Source organism: Balaenoptera ricei, chromosome 15, assembly GCF_028023285.1.
Source record: "Balaenoptera ricei isolate mBalRic1 chromosome 15, mBalRic1.hap2, whole genome shotgun sequence".
Classification (NCBI taxonomy): domain Eukaryota; kingdom Metazoa; phylum Chordata; class Mammalia; order Artiodactyla; family Balaenopteridae; genus Balaenoptera; species Balaenoptera ricei.
The window spans coordinates 6,280,328-6,296,481 of NC_082653.1; the positions used below are offsets into that span (position 1 = coordinate 6,280,328).

General features: G+C 48.9%; 2 protein-coding genes and 1 non-coding gene across 4 annotated transcripts in view; all 3 read right to left on the bottom strand.

Annotated features, from left to right (window-relative positions):
- Nucleotides 1-3,119: 3,119 nt before the first annotated feature.
- On the bottom strand, nucleotides 3,120-3,192 carry TRNAA-UGC (transfer RNA alanine (anticodon UGC)). The gene has a single exon. It is a non-coding gene; the product is annotated as a tRNA-Ala (tRNA).
- A 1,990-nt stretch (nucleotides 3,193-5,182) lies between these two features.
- On the bottom strand, nucleotides 5,183-6,628 carry FAM209A (family with sequence similarity 209 member A). The gene is made up of 2 exons (XM_059898032.1): nucleotides 6,380-6,628; nucleotides 5,183-5,446 (listed from the first exon to the last, which is right to left on the bottom strand). Exons 1-2 carry the CDS (start codon nucleotides 6,626-6,628, stop codon nucleotides 5,183-5,185), a joined length of 513 nt encoding a protein of 170 aa, XP_059754015.1.
- A 2,221-nt stretch (nucleotides 6,629-8,849) lies between these two features.
- Nucleotides 8,850-16,154, bottom strand: part of RTF2 (replication termination factor 2) — a 42,060-nt gene continuing 34,755 nt past the window's right edge. Inside the window, exons 6-9 of one of the 2 annotated variants that reach the window (XM_059897734.1) lie at nucleotides 13,709-13,822; nucleotides 10,473-10,527; nucleotides 10,270-10,365; nucleotides 8,850-9,472 (exon numbers count right to left, since the gene is read on the bottom strand). In XM_059897734.1, the coding sequence (XP_059753717.1) occupies nucleotides 9,297-9,472; nucleotides 10,270-10,365; nucleotides 10,473-10,527; nucleotides 13,709-13,822 (441 nt within the window). In that variant the 3' untranslated portion in view covers nucleotides 8,850-9,296. Of the gene's footprint in view, nucleotides 9,476-10,269; nucleotides 10,366-10,472; nucleotides 10,528-13,708; nucleotides 13,823-16,154 lie in introns of both variants that reach the window. The other variant, XM_059897733.1, reaches the window with a different exon arrangement.

Genomic DNA, 16,154 nt, shown 5'->3' on the forward strand with positions numbered 1-16,154 from the left:
GCCTAACAAAACCACACATGCGTTCACCCTTCTCCCCACCAGGCCCACTCCTAGGAACCTACCCTGAAGATACATCTCCAACACCATAAAAATAAGTATGCACAAGGTTATTCACTGCATCATTATTTGTCATTTCAAACTACTGGAAGCTACCTGAATGTCTGCATATAAGACAGGGGCTGAACAAACACAATGGAGCACTCTGCAGCGGGAAAAAAGAATGAGAAAGACCCCCTAAGAGCCACTTTGAAGGGATTTCCAAGAACCTTCTGGTAAGTGGAAAAAGCAAAGCCCCAAAGAATTTGGAAAGCTTGCTGTCCTTCACGTCGGAAAGAAGGGGTATAAGAAATTACACACGCATCTGTTCATTTGTGCAAGAGAAAGACAGGAAGGATAAAACAGAAACCAAAGAGGCTGATCACATCACTACAGGGCTTTGGGGAGGCAGGAGGGTGTGGGATCCGGGTAGGGATGAGGAAAGAGTGGCAGTTCCCCGGGTGTATCTTCTTCTAAATCTTTGACTCTTAGTGGAAGCCAAAACATGCACTTCCCATGTGACCCAGCGACCGCAACCCTGGGCATTTATACCAGAAAGATGAAAATGCGTGTTCACGTAAAAACCTGCACACGATTCTTCGTAGCAGCTCTGTAATTATAACCGAAACCTACAAGAGACCAAAACGTCCCCCACACCGCAGGCAGAGGGTTCCACGGACTCAGCAGCAGACAGGCTGGCACATGAGACTACCTGGATAGATCTGAAGGGCCTTATGTCGAGTGAAAGAAGCCAGCCTCACAGGTCACACACCGTAGGGGACTTCCCTGGCGGTCCAGTGGTTAAGACTCTGAGCTCCCAATGCAGGGGGCTCGGGTTTGATCCTTGGTCAGGGAACTAGATAGATCCTGCATGCCGCAACTAAGAGCCCGCGTGCTGCAACTAAGGAGCTTGTGTGCCGCAACTAAGAACCGGTGCAGCTAAATAAATACATAAATATGAAAAAATAAATAAAAGGTCACACACTATATGATTTCATTCACATAACATTCTTGTAAGGACAAAAATCATAGAGATGGGGACTTCCCTGGTGGCGCAGTGGTTAAGAATCCACCTGCCAATGCAGGGGACACGGGTTCAATCCCTGGTCCAGGAAGATCCCACATGCGCAGAGCAACTAAGCCCGCGAGCCACGACTACTGAGCCCACAAGCCACAACTACTGAAGCCCGCGTGCCTAGAGCTCGTGCTCCACAAAAAGAGAAGCCACTGCAGTGAGAAGCCCGCGCACCGCAATGAAGAGCAGCCCCCACTCGCCGCAACTAGAGAAAAAGCCTGTGCACAGCAACGAAGACCCAACACAGCCAAAAATAAATATAAAATAATAAATAAAATTTTAAAAACATCACAGAGATGGAAACTGATTGGTGGTTGCCAGGGGTTGGGGGTCTCTGCTGGGATGGTGGAGTGGTGGGTCCACGCCTCCACACCCGGGATAAAACAACACAGAACTCCCCACACACATTGTTGCAATGTCAGTCTCCTGGTTTTGTGACTGTACTCAAGTTATGTAAGATGTAACCACTGGGGAAAACCAATGCGGAAAACTAGGCCAAGCGTCTAAGGAGATACTCTGCTACTTTTGCAACTTCCTGTGAATCTACAAATTTCAAAATAAAATGTTAGAGAATATGATTATGGGTCAAACAAACATGCCGGGGTGGGGGGAGGTTTGGTCCCTGAGCCAACACTTTGTAACCTCTGGTTTCAAGGAGCAGGGTATCCCTGTTCGTGATCCTCTGCCAGTATTCCTTTGGTCCCATTCCCCTGGTTCAGAGGCTGGTCACTAGGCCAGAGGGAGCGTGGATGTGTCATCCGAGGCATCAGAAACAGCAGATGGAAAAAGTCTGTGTGTGTGTGTGTGTGTGTGTGTGTGTGTGTGTGTGTGTGCTGTATTGATTTTCTACTGCTGTGTAATAAACTACCACAAAGCCACTTAGTGGCTTCAAACAACACACATTTATTATCTCACAGTTTCTGTGGGTTGGGAGTCTATGTTCTGGTAGGTGGGCTCATATGCTCAGGGTCTCACCAGACTGGGATCCCCTCTGACTCGGGGGCCTCCACCAGGTCACTGGTTGCTGGTGGAGCCCATGTCCTTGCAGTTGTATGGCTGAGATTCCGGGTTTCTTTTCTAGCTGTTGACTGGGGACCATTCTCAGATCCTCAAGGCTGCCCTCACGTCCCTGCCCCACGACCCATCACCTCGCGTATGGCAGCGGCCTCTTCAGGCCCCCAGGAGAGGGTCTTGGCTACGAATTCTGCCAACCACCCGAGTGAACCTCCTCTGACAGAGACAGCAGGTGTAGACAACTACAGCGATCCCGCGGCTACGATCTGCTGAGTCACCGCGGAGTGTGGTAACACTGGGGTTTGAGTTGACACTGGAACAACAGAGGTGAGCAGCTTTGTGGAGCTCCGGCTTCTCCATCTATATCTAACGCATTTTTGCCTGAAAATATTGCATGAAATGGGCTGGGGTGAGGAAACACTGTTTTCCAGGCAACACCGAGGTCTGCAAAGCTCTGTGTTAGGGCGAGGCAAAGACCCGGGACACTATTTTATGGGAATTGCTAAATCCAATTGTACAGCAGATTTCGTTCTCATTTATGTCCTCGATCGAATTGCTATAAGGCATTTTGATGTTTTGCTCTTTCTTAGGATTCCCATCATTAGCTGGTAGTGACCTGGACAAAACTAGACACAAAAACATGATATGAAATTACATTTTTGCCTATCAGACAAAGAGGGGATATTTGTGAAGGTTATTGAATACATTGGTTCTCAATGAACACCTTTTCTGGTTGTTAACATATAAATAAGATTAGCATAAACTAGGATTGGCAAACTTTTCCTGTAAAGGGCTAGTTAGTAAACATTTTCAGCTTTGGGGACATAATGGTTTCTGTGCAGTAATTCAGCTCTGCCACAGAGCACAAAAGCAACCATAGGCAATATGTAAATGGATGCAGCTGTGTTCCAATAAAGATTTATTTATGGTCACTGAAATGTGAATTTCATGTAATTTTTTTTTTGGGCCTCACCTCGTGGCTTGCCGATCTTTGTTCCCTGACCAGGGATCGAACCCAGGCCCTCGGCATTGCAAGTGCCAAGTCCTAATCACTGGACCGCCAGGGAATTCCCGAACTTCATGTAATTTTCATGTCATGAAATACAATTCATCATTTGATTTTTTTCAACCATTTAAAAGTATAAAAACCATTATTAGCTCATGGGCTGTACAAAAACAGGCAGTGGGCTGATCTGGCCCGTGAGCCATGGTTTGGCAACCTTTACATTATCTCTATTCTAATCTAAAATGTGCCCCATGTTGACATCACAGGTTAAAACCAAAGTCTTTTTTCCTTATCTGCATTTCTTCAGAATGTGCTGTGAAAATAACTCACATAGTCCCATTTGCTTGAAAACACCCAGAAAGAGTACGGAAGGCACAAAGGAGGCGTCTCAGCGCCTTCCAGTTTTTCCATATCCTGGAAGTTGAAGTTTCGGCAACAAGTAAAGGGCTCAGGGACCACTTTTCAAAGGTAGCGTCACAGTTATGAGAGGGGAAGAGATGGCCGGCTCTGATCTGAGGTCTCTTCCCGAGCACGTATGTGCGACTGATCCTGAGGACTGTGCCCCAGCGATGAGGATGAACTCTGTGAGCTCTTCGTGGCTGGGAAGGAAGGTGATGGAGAGTCAAGCCCACTTTAATTTGGACTGAAGTGGAAATAAGGGAATTTCCATGGTCTCGCACAGCTGACGTCTCTGCCCAGGCCTGCACCTGCAGGTCTCTTTTTTTTTTTTTTTAAGATTTTTTTTTTGATGTGGACCATTTTTTTAAAAGCCTTTATTGAATTTGTTACAATATTGCTTCTGTTTTATGTTTTTTTTTTTTGCCGCGAGGCGCATGTGGGATCTTAGCTCCCTGACCAGGGATCAAACCCGCACCCCCTGCATTGGAAGGCAAAGTCTTAACCACTGGACTGCCAGGGAAGTCCCTGCACTTCTCTAAAACTACCAGGCTGGCCTAGATTAGGGGTCCTGAGCTAAGAGAACAGCCTGGAGTAAGTGTAGTTTCCATTAGCCATACAAACATGCCAAAATACCCATATTTTAAATAAGTATTATAAAGAATATTCATATTGACCAATTTGGGAACCCTGGTTAGCTCATCTATATATCCAAATTACATTAAAAACATGGTTTGAGGGCTTCCCTGGTGGCGCAGTGGTTGAGAATCTGCCTGCCAATACAGGGGACACGGGTTCGAGCCCTGGTCTGGGAAGATCCCACATGCCGCAGAGCAACTAGACCCGTGAGCCACAACTACTGAGCCTGCGCGTCTGGAGCCTGTGCTCCGCAACAAGAGAGGCCGCGATAGTGAGAGGCCCGCGCACCGCGATGAAGAGTGGCCCCCGCTTGCCGCAACTAGAGAAAGCCCTCGCACAGAAACGAAGACCCAACACAGCCAAAAATAAAATAAATTAATTAATTAATTCAAAAACAAAACAAAACAAAACATGGTTTGATTCTCCATTTTTCTTAATCCACTTAGACACATGTAACTGTTAGTTTTGTAGTAGAAAAGTCAATGCATGGGACCCATGAGACAGTGAATAAGATGACTTTTCTGGTGGTAAGAAAATGAAATGATTCTAGAATCCACCATCCTCTTGACACACACACCTCCTAACAATCATTTTTATCATTTTAAAACCTATAAAGTTGTCCTTTGTAATATATCATAAAGATAAAAAAGGTTCTGTCTTTTGCAAAAATAGCTACTATAAAGATAGTTATTATGACAATAATATCAGCATCTTACCCCAAATTTCCCAAGCCTTATTCTACAAGGGCCATGGCACAGTGGCCAAGAATGTCACCCTACACTAATGTCACTGTCCATACACTTCTCACCACCCTCAGCTCTAGAGGAAGTGAGGGAGGCAAAAACAAAACAATAACTGCTATGGCTACTGGCCTCGCACTTTTTTCAAGCTTAAAAAAAGAGAAAGGAAAAAGGTCCCAAGTTCGAGAATTCTTTTTCTTCAGAATAGTTTTATTAGTTTGCATACGGTTTGTCAACACTCAAATTTTCCTCTCCTACTTTGACACACAAATCCACTCACTCGGAGTCTTCTTCGCCCCATATCTCATATATTGTAATATTATTGTGTGGGTCTGCAGGCACCTCTGAGTTCTGAAACTTGAGGTTACCGCCAGTTGCCATGGCGGCTTTCAGATTCCGCACCTTGGACATGAATTTCACAAGGTCCATCTCGAGCTGGGTTAAGGTATTGAATGCATAGTCTTTGTTGGGGGAAGCATTTTGATTTTTCTTTATTGGAGAGTGAAATGAACAGCCTCGAAGGGCAGGAGGATTCTTCTGCTCCTGTCAAGAAAGATATTCAGGGTGAATAATACTGTTGATGTTGCTGGTTTTGACACAATTCTAAGAGAGCTGGGCTCACCTAAGAGAAGTTGGCTCTAGCATTGATCTAGCCCAGGGATTGGCAAACGATGGCCAAATCCAGCCCACCAGCTTTTTTTGTTAATAAAATTTTATTGGAACACAGCCAGGCTCGTTCATTGGCATATTGTCTATGGCTGCTTTCATGCTCAAACAGCAGAGTTGAGTCCTTGCAACAGAGACTGAATGGGCTGCAAAGCTGAAAATATCAACTATCTGGCCTTTTACAGAAAAGGTTCGCCAACCCCTGCTCCCATCAGTTTGGACACAGAATCCTGAAGCGGTGGGTTTGTCCAGGAGCAAACATGCTGCTGTATTTCTCTCCCTTCCCCTTCTCAGAGCTGTTCAGCCACTTTATGGACAGGCCGTTACCTCTTTACACCTCTGACCCTTTACGACAGGTCTTTTCCTTTACCTGGGATAATGATACCATTTCCATTCAGTTCAGCAACTTGTAATGATTCAAACGCTAGGGAAATTAAAAATCAGGGGCAGTGAATCTGCCTCCATAAATAATGTTGACCTGAAACACGCCAAGTTCTTGAATCTATCCTCAATTTGAAAAATCTGATTTAACAGGATAAATATTGAGCCAAGGTTTTAGTTGCCCAGTAAACAGAAGGTGGTCTTCAACTATGAGTCCCCACGTCTGTGAGTTAAGATCTACCGTCCTCCCTAAGGACACGTCGGGAAATGAGTTAGCCAGCGTTTCTCAGGACCAGAAGTAGGTACTCTGTATTCAAATTCGTTGTACTTAACGGTCTTGCCTGTAACAACCAGAGCATGTGTTCCTCTGAGTCTGAGCTTTCTGAGATGGAATCAATGTGGTGTGAAAAACGGAGCCATCCTTACCTTATCCTTCTCACTATCTCCTCGAAACTTTAGCATCATATACAGCACGACAACGAAAAAAAGCCAGAGCCACTTGCTCCCAAGCCAGCCCTGGGCATGCTCTGGGAGATTCTGCCGAATTCGAAAGTGCCCTCCGCAAGGCACCTTCCCCTGGGGTTCTCTGGCTTTATCCCTCAGAGAAGAAAACATAAAGGCATAGCCACAGGAGAGGCACAGAGGAAAGAACAAGAACCATTTCAGCATCCGCATGGTGAGCAGAGATGGGGGACAAAGTGGCTCATGGTGGGTTGGTCTGCCCTTGCACCCGGAAACTGGGGACCAGGGCTGGGCTGGGCGGTTGGTGATGTCACAGAGGCCCTGAGCCAGAACCAGCTCTGGCCATTGTGATGACTTCAGGGCAGAGGATAAAGAGGCTCGCAGGGGTCGCCTGGGAGTAGGGCTTAAAGGGAAATGGCGAAATTTCCAGCGGGCAATAAAAAGAGAGGCGGGGAGTGATAGAAGGCCATCTCCTTGCCAGTATGTTCTTTCTGACCCTCATGCTCTACTGGGAGAGTCCATCTATTTTTGTTTTTCTATTTGTTGACTGCAGACGCTGTGGTGAGCAGAGCAGACCGGGCATGTGCCCCTGTGGAGCTGAGAGCCTAGTGGGAAGAAAGATATTAAACCAGAGGCTAAAAAAAAAAAAAACCACCAAAAAACCAGAGGCTACAGACTAGGAGCCACTGATGTACTTTGTTTGGCCTATACTCTTTCTGAAAATGATTATTTGCCAATATTTAAATGTCGGTGGGGGGAGGGTTTCACTTTGAAAGGCCAGATTTCAAAGGAAACTAAGTTTCCTTTGAAAAGTATGGACGATCTGGTAACATGGGGGCCCCTCTCTGCTGGAGCTGAGTAGCAACCGCCCCCCTAGGTGGCCATGTTTTCTCCACAGTCCCCACCACTCCCTATCGCCTCACAGTTACGCTCATTGACTTCACCTGAGTGTGCAATGCCTGAGTTAATTAAGAGTATCATTTATTTCATTAAAATTGTGATAAGGGGACTTCCCTAGTGGTCCAGTGGTTAAGACTGCACAGTCCCAATACAGAAGGCACGGGTTCGACCCCTGGTTGGGGAACTAAGATCCTGCATGCTGCACGGTGTGGCCAAAAAAGAAGAAATAACTTTTGTGATAAGAACAGAGAGCTTTAAGAGAACACAAGGGGGCAGCTCTAGGTTGGTTCAGGTAGGAAGGCTTTCCTGAAGAAGACATTCAGGTAGAATGTGAGGGATGATCAGGAGGAGGCGGGATAAAATGGGGACGTGGTTGGCATCAGGCAGGTGTGAAGACTCTGAAGCGAGAGGGGCACAGCCTGCAGGACGACAGAGGCCGCTGCCAGGAGTACAGCCAGGGCTCACTGGCCAGTGCACTTGAAACCATCAGTTTCTAAAAATGACATGAAACAAAAAGTCCTGACTAATGGAACACAGGGCGTGTACCTGTTCTGCTGGGTCACCTGATTCACACTTATTCCCGGGGAATAAATCCTTCTGCTGGATATAACCAAGGGTCCACCGGGTGCCTGCACTGTGCCTCTAACTGTGTTGAGTGATGGAGAAGTTCTGTGAGACGGTTTGAAACCAGGAGGGGAGACGCAGAGTGGGATCCAGCCGCACAGACCGCCCTGGGGCACATGCTCCCCCAGCTTGGGGTGGGGACGTGGGGCTCCCTGCGGAGAGCACCTGTGTAGGGCTTACGGGGGCGTGAGGCCCAAGGGTTGGTTAGGAAATAGGCACGGCTGTTATAACCAGACTTGCCTGTATGTAAATGTATATAAATGCTGATCTGGGAAAGAAAATAGATAATTTTCAGGTTTGTTCTGGAAAAGTCCACAACAGAAATTCACTGACGTTAAGATCATTCTGATTAAAATGCCTCTATATTCACAATGTCAACACGTCCTCGGGTCCAGCCGTCCACCCTGTTGCGGCACAGGACCCGGGACGGAGCAGGCTGCGTCCGGCCTCCACCCCCTCCCCAGAATCCTCCCTCTGAGGCTGCCCCCTCCGGCCTCCGACCTTCCTCTCCCAGCTCCTTTGCCTGCTTTTTTAAAAAAATGTATTTTACTGAAGTACAGCTGACTTACAATGTTGTGTTTCCTTTGCCTGCTTTTTAATGGAAACCAGGGCCCTGGGTCTGGTATAAAGAACCATCTCAATGATACAACTGTCTCCAGAAAGGCAATGTTGAACCTGGATGTTCCTGATTCTTGGTCTCATAGGAGAATTTCATTAATTATTCACTTCAACACACTTTATGGATAAGATACACCAATTTTATGCACAGTTTCCCCCTTTTATAATCTTCTGCTGAGAGGGAAAGTGGAATTGACATGATGTCATAGAACTACTATCGCTATCAGTGCAATGGCCGCAATTTTCTTACTCAACGCTCGGGGAAGAAAGAAGAAAAATACAGAGACGAGAGCAAGAGCAGACTTTAGACTTTATTTTCGTATGAAATCATCGGGTGCCAACTAAATCTCCTCTCTCATCAAGGCGATCTGCAAGGAAGGCCCCTCAGTCCCCTCCCTGGCGCTGAGACGAACCCTCCTACAGCCCTGCAGGCGGAATGCACTTCAAACTCGTCCTTCCTCAAGTTCGGTTTCAGCTGGCTTGTTTAATTAACCGCCGCGAGCAAAACCATGAGAATCTGAGTCAAGATGAGCCAACCACATACCCGTGAGGAATCTGGAGTCTTTAATTATTTTAAGCATAAATAGCGCGGCCAGCGTGCTTTGGCCGGGGAAGGTCCACACGCACAGGGGGAGGCGGTGAGCGGAGAGGGCGACAGGGCGGGGCCGGCGGGGTTACCGAGCCCCCATCTTGCCCTGCCATGCGAGCTCTGAGGTGCGCCGAGGCCGCGCCCCGGGCCTCAGAAGCAGTAGGACGTGTGGGTGACCCAGTGGGCCGACTCCTCCTTGGAGCGCTTGGCGGAGCTGTGGGTTGTGAAAAGGGACTTGTAAGCTTCTGACTCTCCGCTGTCGGCAATGGACCTCTTCATGGCTCCACATGGAGGCTTCCCGGCTTTTCCGGAAGAGCTCCCGTGTGCTGCTGGAAAAATGAAAAGCCCAAAACTTTAAAGCTGGGACTACGTCACATCCTCAAAAGTTCATTAATCCCAGGAATTTCCTTCCTGCTTTCTGGGGATGAATGTTGAAATACGTTATCTCAATCGACAAGTCCTAAAAACAAATGAAGCTACTGTATTTAAAATCACACTAATCACTACTTGCTATACATTCTCGGCACTGGTCCCAGCTCCGGGGATGACGTACATGAGATGCTGAGGCCAGGTGGCTGAGGTGTGTGTCTGGGGGACTGGGACCCATGAACACTCTGGAGGACGATTACACCACAGGATTACACACTCCTTTACCGCATCAATCTGTGCTTTTCTTCTTTGTGAAATAAATACTATTTTCTTTGTTAAAGGCAGTGAGTTTCGGGAGAAAGGCACTAAATTCTGGACTATCCAGCAGATAGAATGGCTCTCGGTCAAGAGCAGGCGGAGGAAGGCCGGCTCGAGTGCACACGTGGTGCACAGCGAGCCCCAGCCTTAAATTAGGGAACGCTCGCGTCAGGCCTCGGCGCCCCGTTAGCCTGGCCCCAAGTGCAGATTCCACAGGGAAACTGGCATTTGCGCCCACACCCCTTCCGTCCCGAGAGGGCTCCTGCTCTAAGGTGAATCAACTGTTTCTTAGTTACCCCCCAAGAGAGCTCAGTGAACTATTTAGAGACACCATTAGGACGACCTTGAGTTCTCGAATTCACGCGAGCAAAACCGTGATGCACCCACGCAGGTTCTCAGCTGTCTAGTGGCCCACTGCCGTCTCAATAGGACCCACCTGCACTTCTGGGAGCCGAGGTGCTTTTCTTCTCTTGAGAATCAAGGCTGGTTTCTTCGGGCTTCCCTGTCTTCATTTTTGATGGTCCTGGGGCTTCTGTGAAAAAACAAAGTAAGCAAAACAAAACAACATCAGGAACTTATTTAGGAAACAGGCCTATGGCCTTATTTTTGCTAAAATAAGGAGCTCTTTTAGCATCTTACCTTCACTGACATCTGATTTTGAGAGAGACTCTGCCACCTTGGGTTTCTTTGTTTTCTGTGAAAAGAAAGGGGAGGGCGGACACGTGCTCAGATGCACTGATTTCGGAGTCAGTGTGGCTCCCGCCAGTCCGGGAGCCCAGAGAGGCCGACACGGGTCACTCAGGCCAGGGCTCCCGCTGAAGACGACTCTGATCCTCTGCCCTAACCTCGGGCCTCCCCACGTGTTTCCAGTTGCGCACTCTCGCCTCACGTGACACACATCCGCAGAGATCCGCTCGGCTGTACAGTTACATTCCCAAACCACCTCCTCAAAACACCTCAACGCAGAGGACAGGTTTCAGTGGGAACAGTCAGCGTTCGCGGTGACGACTGCACACAAGAGGGCGGTTAACTGGATAATAACACAAGTCCAGCCAGTACTGAACCTTAACCCTTCCGGGAAGACTTCTTCAAAGTTGTCCAGCTGCTTTGACATTTGTGTAGTTAACTGTAAGGACTTGAGGCCTGTACTAAAGAACACTTTAGCCGATTCTCCTCAACTCTGGATTACTTGTTAGAATTCGGTCACTCGTAATAGTTAAATTGGTCAGCAAAAATTTAAGAAATGAAACAAACCATTCTAAAACCACACAGCTGATTCAGTCACAGAAAGGACAAACAGGACTTACGTTCACTCAGAGAATTTACTTTAAACGTGCCGTTTTCCTAAGCATGCAAAAGGTGGCGTTAAAGATACGCAGCCTAAACGCTTCAGAAGGCTCCCATCACTAGAAAACATCAAAGACCTTGCTCGGGCAGTGGCCCTGAACCTGTACTATATACATGCTACGTGATCTGTAACACTTGCATAAAACATAAACACGTCCTGCTCATTTCACACATGCAAGACATGCATTCAAATTTGTGAGGGTAACACCTCATTCTTCAAAAAAAAAAAAAATGCAGAAAACTGCTAATTTCTAAGCCCTCCATTCACAGCTGAGGTTATCTGAAAAGCACGAGTAATGAGGCCTTAGACAGGAAATGCTATGCCCTGTCTCCAGCTGCGGGTACATTGGGGAAATATTTTGGTTTCCTGGTAGCCGTCTCTAGGAAGCATTCTTAGAAGGTCCGGGGAGTATTCTGCGGAGAGGGGCATGCTAGTTCCACCAGGCTTTGAACAACTTGGCAGGAAGCCTGGGACAGAGGGGACAACTCACTAAAGTAAGAAGAAGGCTAATGACCACACCAATGTCTCTAGGAGCTTCCGTTACAATACAATTTTTCCCTTTTGTGCTTCTTAAAAACTGAACTTGATCAATAGTAGCAACAGAGAACAAGCAGATCCTTTTCGGTAAATGTCGTCAAAAATATCTCAAACTCCTATTCACTTCTAAACCCGAACTCACCCCTTTAAATGACAGAGCGTCTCTTTATTTCTCATGAATATTGTAATAACCTCGTACAAGACCGCTTCACGGAGTACTTCCACTGGTATTTGATCACAAAAGCTGGGCACAATTCCTTGTACTACAGAACCATTCATACACATTATTTATTTTCCTCAGTGAAGCTTTCAAAGGAGGAAATGCCAGTGGTTTGGCTCTTTCTGAGAACTCTGGACCCATACACAATAACAACACTGCTATCACATTCTCAGCTTTTTAAAGCCTCATGACCATGAATTACATATTATTCCAGGGTGATACGGTCTTGCGCTTTCCTCTATTATGATTTTAAAAAGTGAAAAACCTGGGCTTCCCTGGTGGCGCAGCGGTTGAGAGTCTGCCTGCCAATGCAGGGGACACGGGTTCGAGCCCCGGTCTGGGAAGATCCCACATGCCGCGGAGCAACTAGGCCCGTGAGCCACAACTACTGAGCCTGCGCGTCTGGAGCCTGTGCTCCGCAACAAGAGAGGCCGCGATAGTGAGAGGCCCGCGCACCGCGATGAAGAGTGGCCCCCGCTCTCCGCAACTGGAGAAGGCCCTCGCACAGAAACGAAGACCCAACACAGCCATAAATAAATAAATAAATAAATAAATTTATTAAAAAAAAAAAAAAATGTGAAAAACCTGACAAATCTTTAATTCTTACGTCACTGGTAAATGCACGCCAGTAGCCCAAAACCAGGCAGGCTATTTTTCTTCACAGTTTTATGTCCTCAGGATCCTGAAACTAAGTTTCTAATACTTTAGGCATTCTTTTGCCTTAATTCTGATGACATGAATTTTCTCCCACATTTACCCTGAACCTTTTTTTTTTCTTTTTTTAAAGAATGAAAAAAAGACCATGGCTATCATCTGTAAGTACTCAAGAAAGAACAAAATCTACTACTGGACCCAGAGTCAATGACACACTGAATGGTTTCTCAGCTGATCAACTGTTCTGAGCCTGCTCAGCACATCAGACCATTAAGCACTGATTCCACTGCTTATGGACCTGGGCGCAAAGCAAAGCCTTCACCCCAACACCCCCGACCCAGAGCGCCGGGCACCAGCAAGCATCGCCGGGGCGTCACTCAAAACCGGGGCCAGGGGAGGCTCAGGACGGCCAGGCCGGCGGCTTCCACAGTGGGAAGGCTGCTCGGCTCCTCACTCCAGGGAGTGCAGGGAGGGTGTGTGTGTCTGCGTGTGTGTGTCTGCATGTGTGTGTGTCTGCATGCGTGTGTGTGTCTGCGTGTGTGTCTGCATGCGTGTGTGTGGGTGCGCGTCTGCATCTGCACTCCCAGGAGTGGGTGGGAAGCACAGGCCCCGGGCTCCCCCCAGATCTCTAGGATGTTCAAACCTGGGCCGCACAGACTCTCCAGAGGTGCTGGGGGTGGTGACTTTCACTCCTCCTCAGTTTCACAAGGTGTGACACCGAGCCTCTTACACTCAGTGCCCGCGCAGCAATCGTGGTGGCCGCCTTGCCCTCCGGACGCACTCTGGGCGGACTTCACAGGCCTGAGCTTTTCTACCCTCCTGCCCACACCTGCCCCCTGCAGGTGGCGTCACCCCCCGCCCCCCTTCACCGATGAGGTAGCCGAGCGCAGAGCAGACCACTGAGCCCAACCCAGCGAGGGCGTTAATCTTCTAGAGCCCGGGCCCGCCTGGTCATAAAAACTGCCTCGATCACGGCAAACCCCAAACCAGCGCCAGCAGCACAGCCAGCAGGTTTGCGACGGGCTCTGGAGCAGAGGCCGCAGCTGGGCAGGACCTGCAGACTTGACTCGCGCCCAAACTCGGGAAGGCAAAGAACCGAGCCTGGGACTCCGGTACCTTTCCCAGCTTGGCTCGCAGCCTCCTCGCCTCCATCCTTCTCTCCAGCGTTGCCACGTCCTCCTTGGTGCCATTGAGCACGATGACGTCGTCCTCCTGGAAGGCAGCCCCGCACTGAAGAGGACGAAAGAGAGAAGACAGATTCCGTCACCACGCGGAAAGCAGCTACCCTCAGACCCTCACTCTTAGCCCAACCACTGGTCCTCAAGCTCTTGGGAAATTCCTGTTGTTTCCCCACCTGCACCTTGGCTTGGCCGGTTTTTGACCCCGAGCCCTGCTTGGGAAAGTTTCTGTGTACAGTTAGCATGGCAGGCCTGCCTGCCAGACTGGCCCTGGCTGGTGTCTAGGCACTTGGATTTCTGGAGGGTTCCTCCCACTTCCTAATTGTGTTGGGCTTCTTTGCTTACAGGCCTCCCCACTGGACCCGACCTCCAGGGGCCCCATGCAAAGACCCAAGCACGGGGTGGATGTTTAGGAAACGTCTGTTGAAGGAATCATCAGCAATACTTACTGAACACCTACTGCTGGCTCATCTCATGAGGACTGACTTCATAAGAGCCTGTGACACTCACACACAGCTGAGCCAAGGCTAAAAGCAAGAGGCTGGGGGATCTCACATTCCAGACAGAGGTTTGCAACCTAGACCTTCCATCAGGATCTCCTGGGGGATCCCTGAGACCCACCGCCAATTTCTGATTCAGGAGTTCTAGGGTGGGACCCACTAATTTGCATTTCTAATGTTTTCTCAGGTCATGCAGATGCTGCCTGTGGGGGAACCAGGCTTTGAGAACCACTGTTCTAGAGTTTAGGAAGTTGGCCAATTAGGGTAAATGGGCTAAATCCCAGCAGGAGAGGGGAAGGACCATGCCGGAGGCATGGCCTGCATTTCAGCCCTTTCCTGGGCTGCAGCTGCCCACTGTCATGCCCACAGGGGTGCTGCATTTTCAATTGCTCCCTGGGGAGGCAGCCCTGCTGAGGACAGTGTTTGGGCCAGCATCCATTTCGGGGTTTGTTTCCCTCTTCCTGTGGGTTCCCCAGAGTCCCTCTGCCTAGACCTCGGCCTCAGTCACCGCCTCTGTTAAATGGGGATAAACTGAACTCCCAGCATGATCGGGTTGAGGCAAGAATTAAGGGTAACGCCGTAGAATTAAGGGTAACGCCGTAGGGAATGGAGCCCAGAGCTGGGCACTGAACGCTCAACCATCACCAGTTTTGCATTTTCCTAACACAGATGGAGCTCCAAGTTCCAGCCCTCAGCATCGTGTCTCTAACTAGCTTCCCTAGGCAGAAGCATCGCATAACCTGAGTTCCTCATCCATGGATTCAACCAACTTCAGACAGAAAATATTTGGGAAGAAAAAATTTTCCAGAAAGTTCTAAAAAGCAACACTTGAATACTATGTAAATAGTTGCCACGTACCACTGTAGGGCGCGGCAACTATTTACATAGACCACCAACTATTTACGTAACATTTACACTGTATTTACAACTATTTCCATAGCATTTACATTATATTAGGTATTATAAGTAACCTGAAGATGACTTAAAGTAAAAGGGAAGATGGGTGTCGGTTATATGCAAACGTTACACCATTTTATATAAGGGGCTTGAGCATCTGCGGATTTCAGTATATGCGGGAGTCCTGGGCCAATCCCCCCAGCCCCCCAACCGATAGGGAGGGATGACAGTACGCGCTGCTGCATTTTCCTCGCTGGGAGTCGTGCCCCCTCGTGGAAGGGAGAAAGCGTAAGGAAGCCTCACGCGGATTCCTCTAGACTCTGCCTGGGTCCCTGCCCCTTACCATCTGAGGGCTACACAGCCCTGCTGGGTCACTGGACAAACCTGGGCCGTGAGGACGGCTGTATACCGAGTCCACGCCCAGAATCTCTCTGACAGAAAACATTCTCAGCACAAGAAAAGCCACGCAACTGCTCTTTTTCTTGAAAGTTGACACCGCTTTCCCAGCACCTCCTAACACACAGAGGAGCCGGCCACCGTCTGCTGACTCTCCTTGGCCGCTGCCTTAGCTGGGTTACTTACTGGGGCTCTGTGGACAAAACCTACAGCTCTAGGTCAAAGTCGGAGAACAGAGATGCCGGGAGGCCAGGGGAGGGGAACGGCCCCTCTGCAGGGGACGGCTGCCTGGGAAGCCCCGGGCTGTGGGAGACCGGGGCAGAGCCTTCCCCTGGGGGCTGTCCTCCTTGGAGAGAGAAGGAAAAAGAATCTGCGGGAACAGAATCAGGTGGTAGATAAGGCCCCGTGGGGCTTGGGGCTGGGGCTCTGGCGTCAGTAACCCTCCTCAGCGCATCTGCTGCCCGGCTCCGTCACAGCCCTCGTCCTCCTCCCCCGCGGGCTTTCTGCACCTCTTTCCACCACTCTTGCTGCCCGGGTCTGGCCTATCGTGCCAGCGGTCCGCAGCCTCCTTCCCTGCACACGACTGTTTAG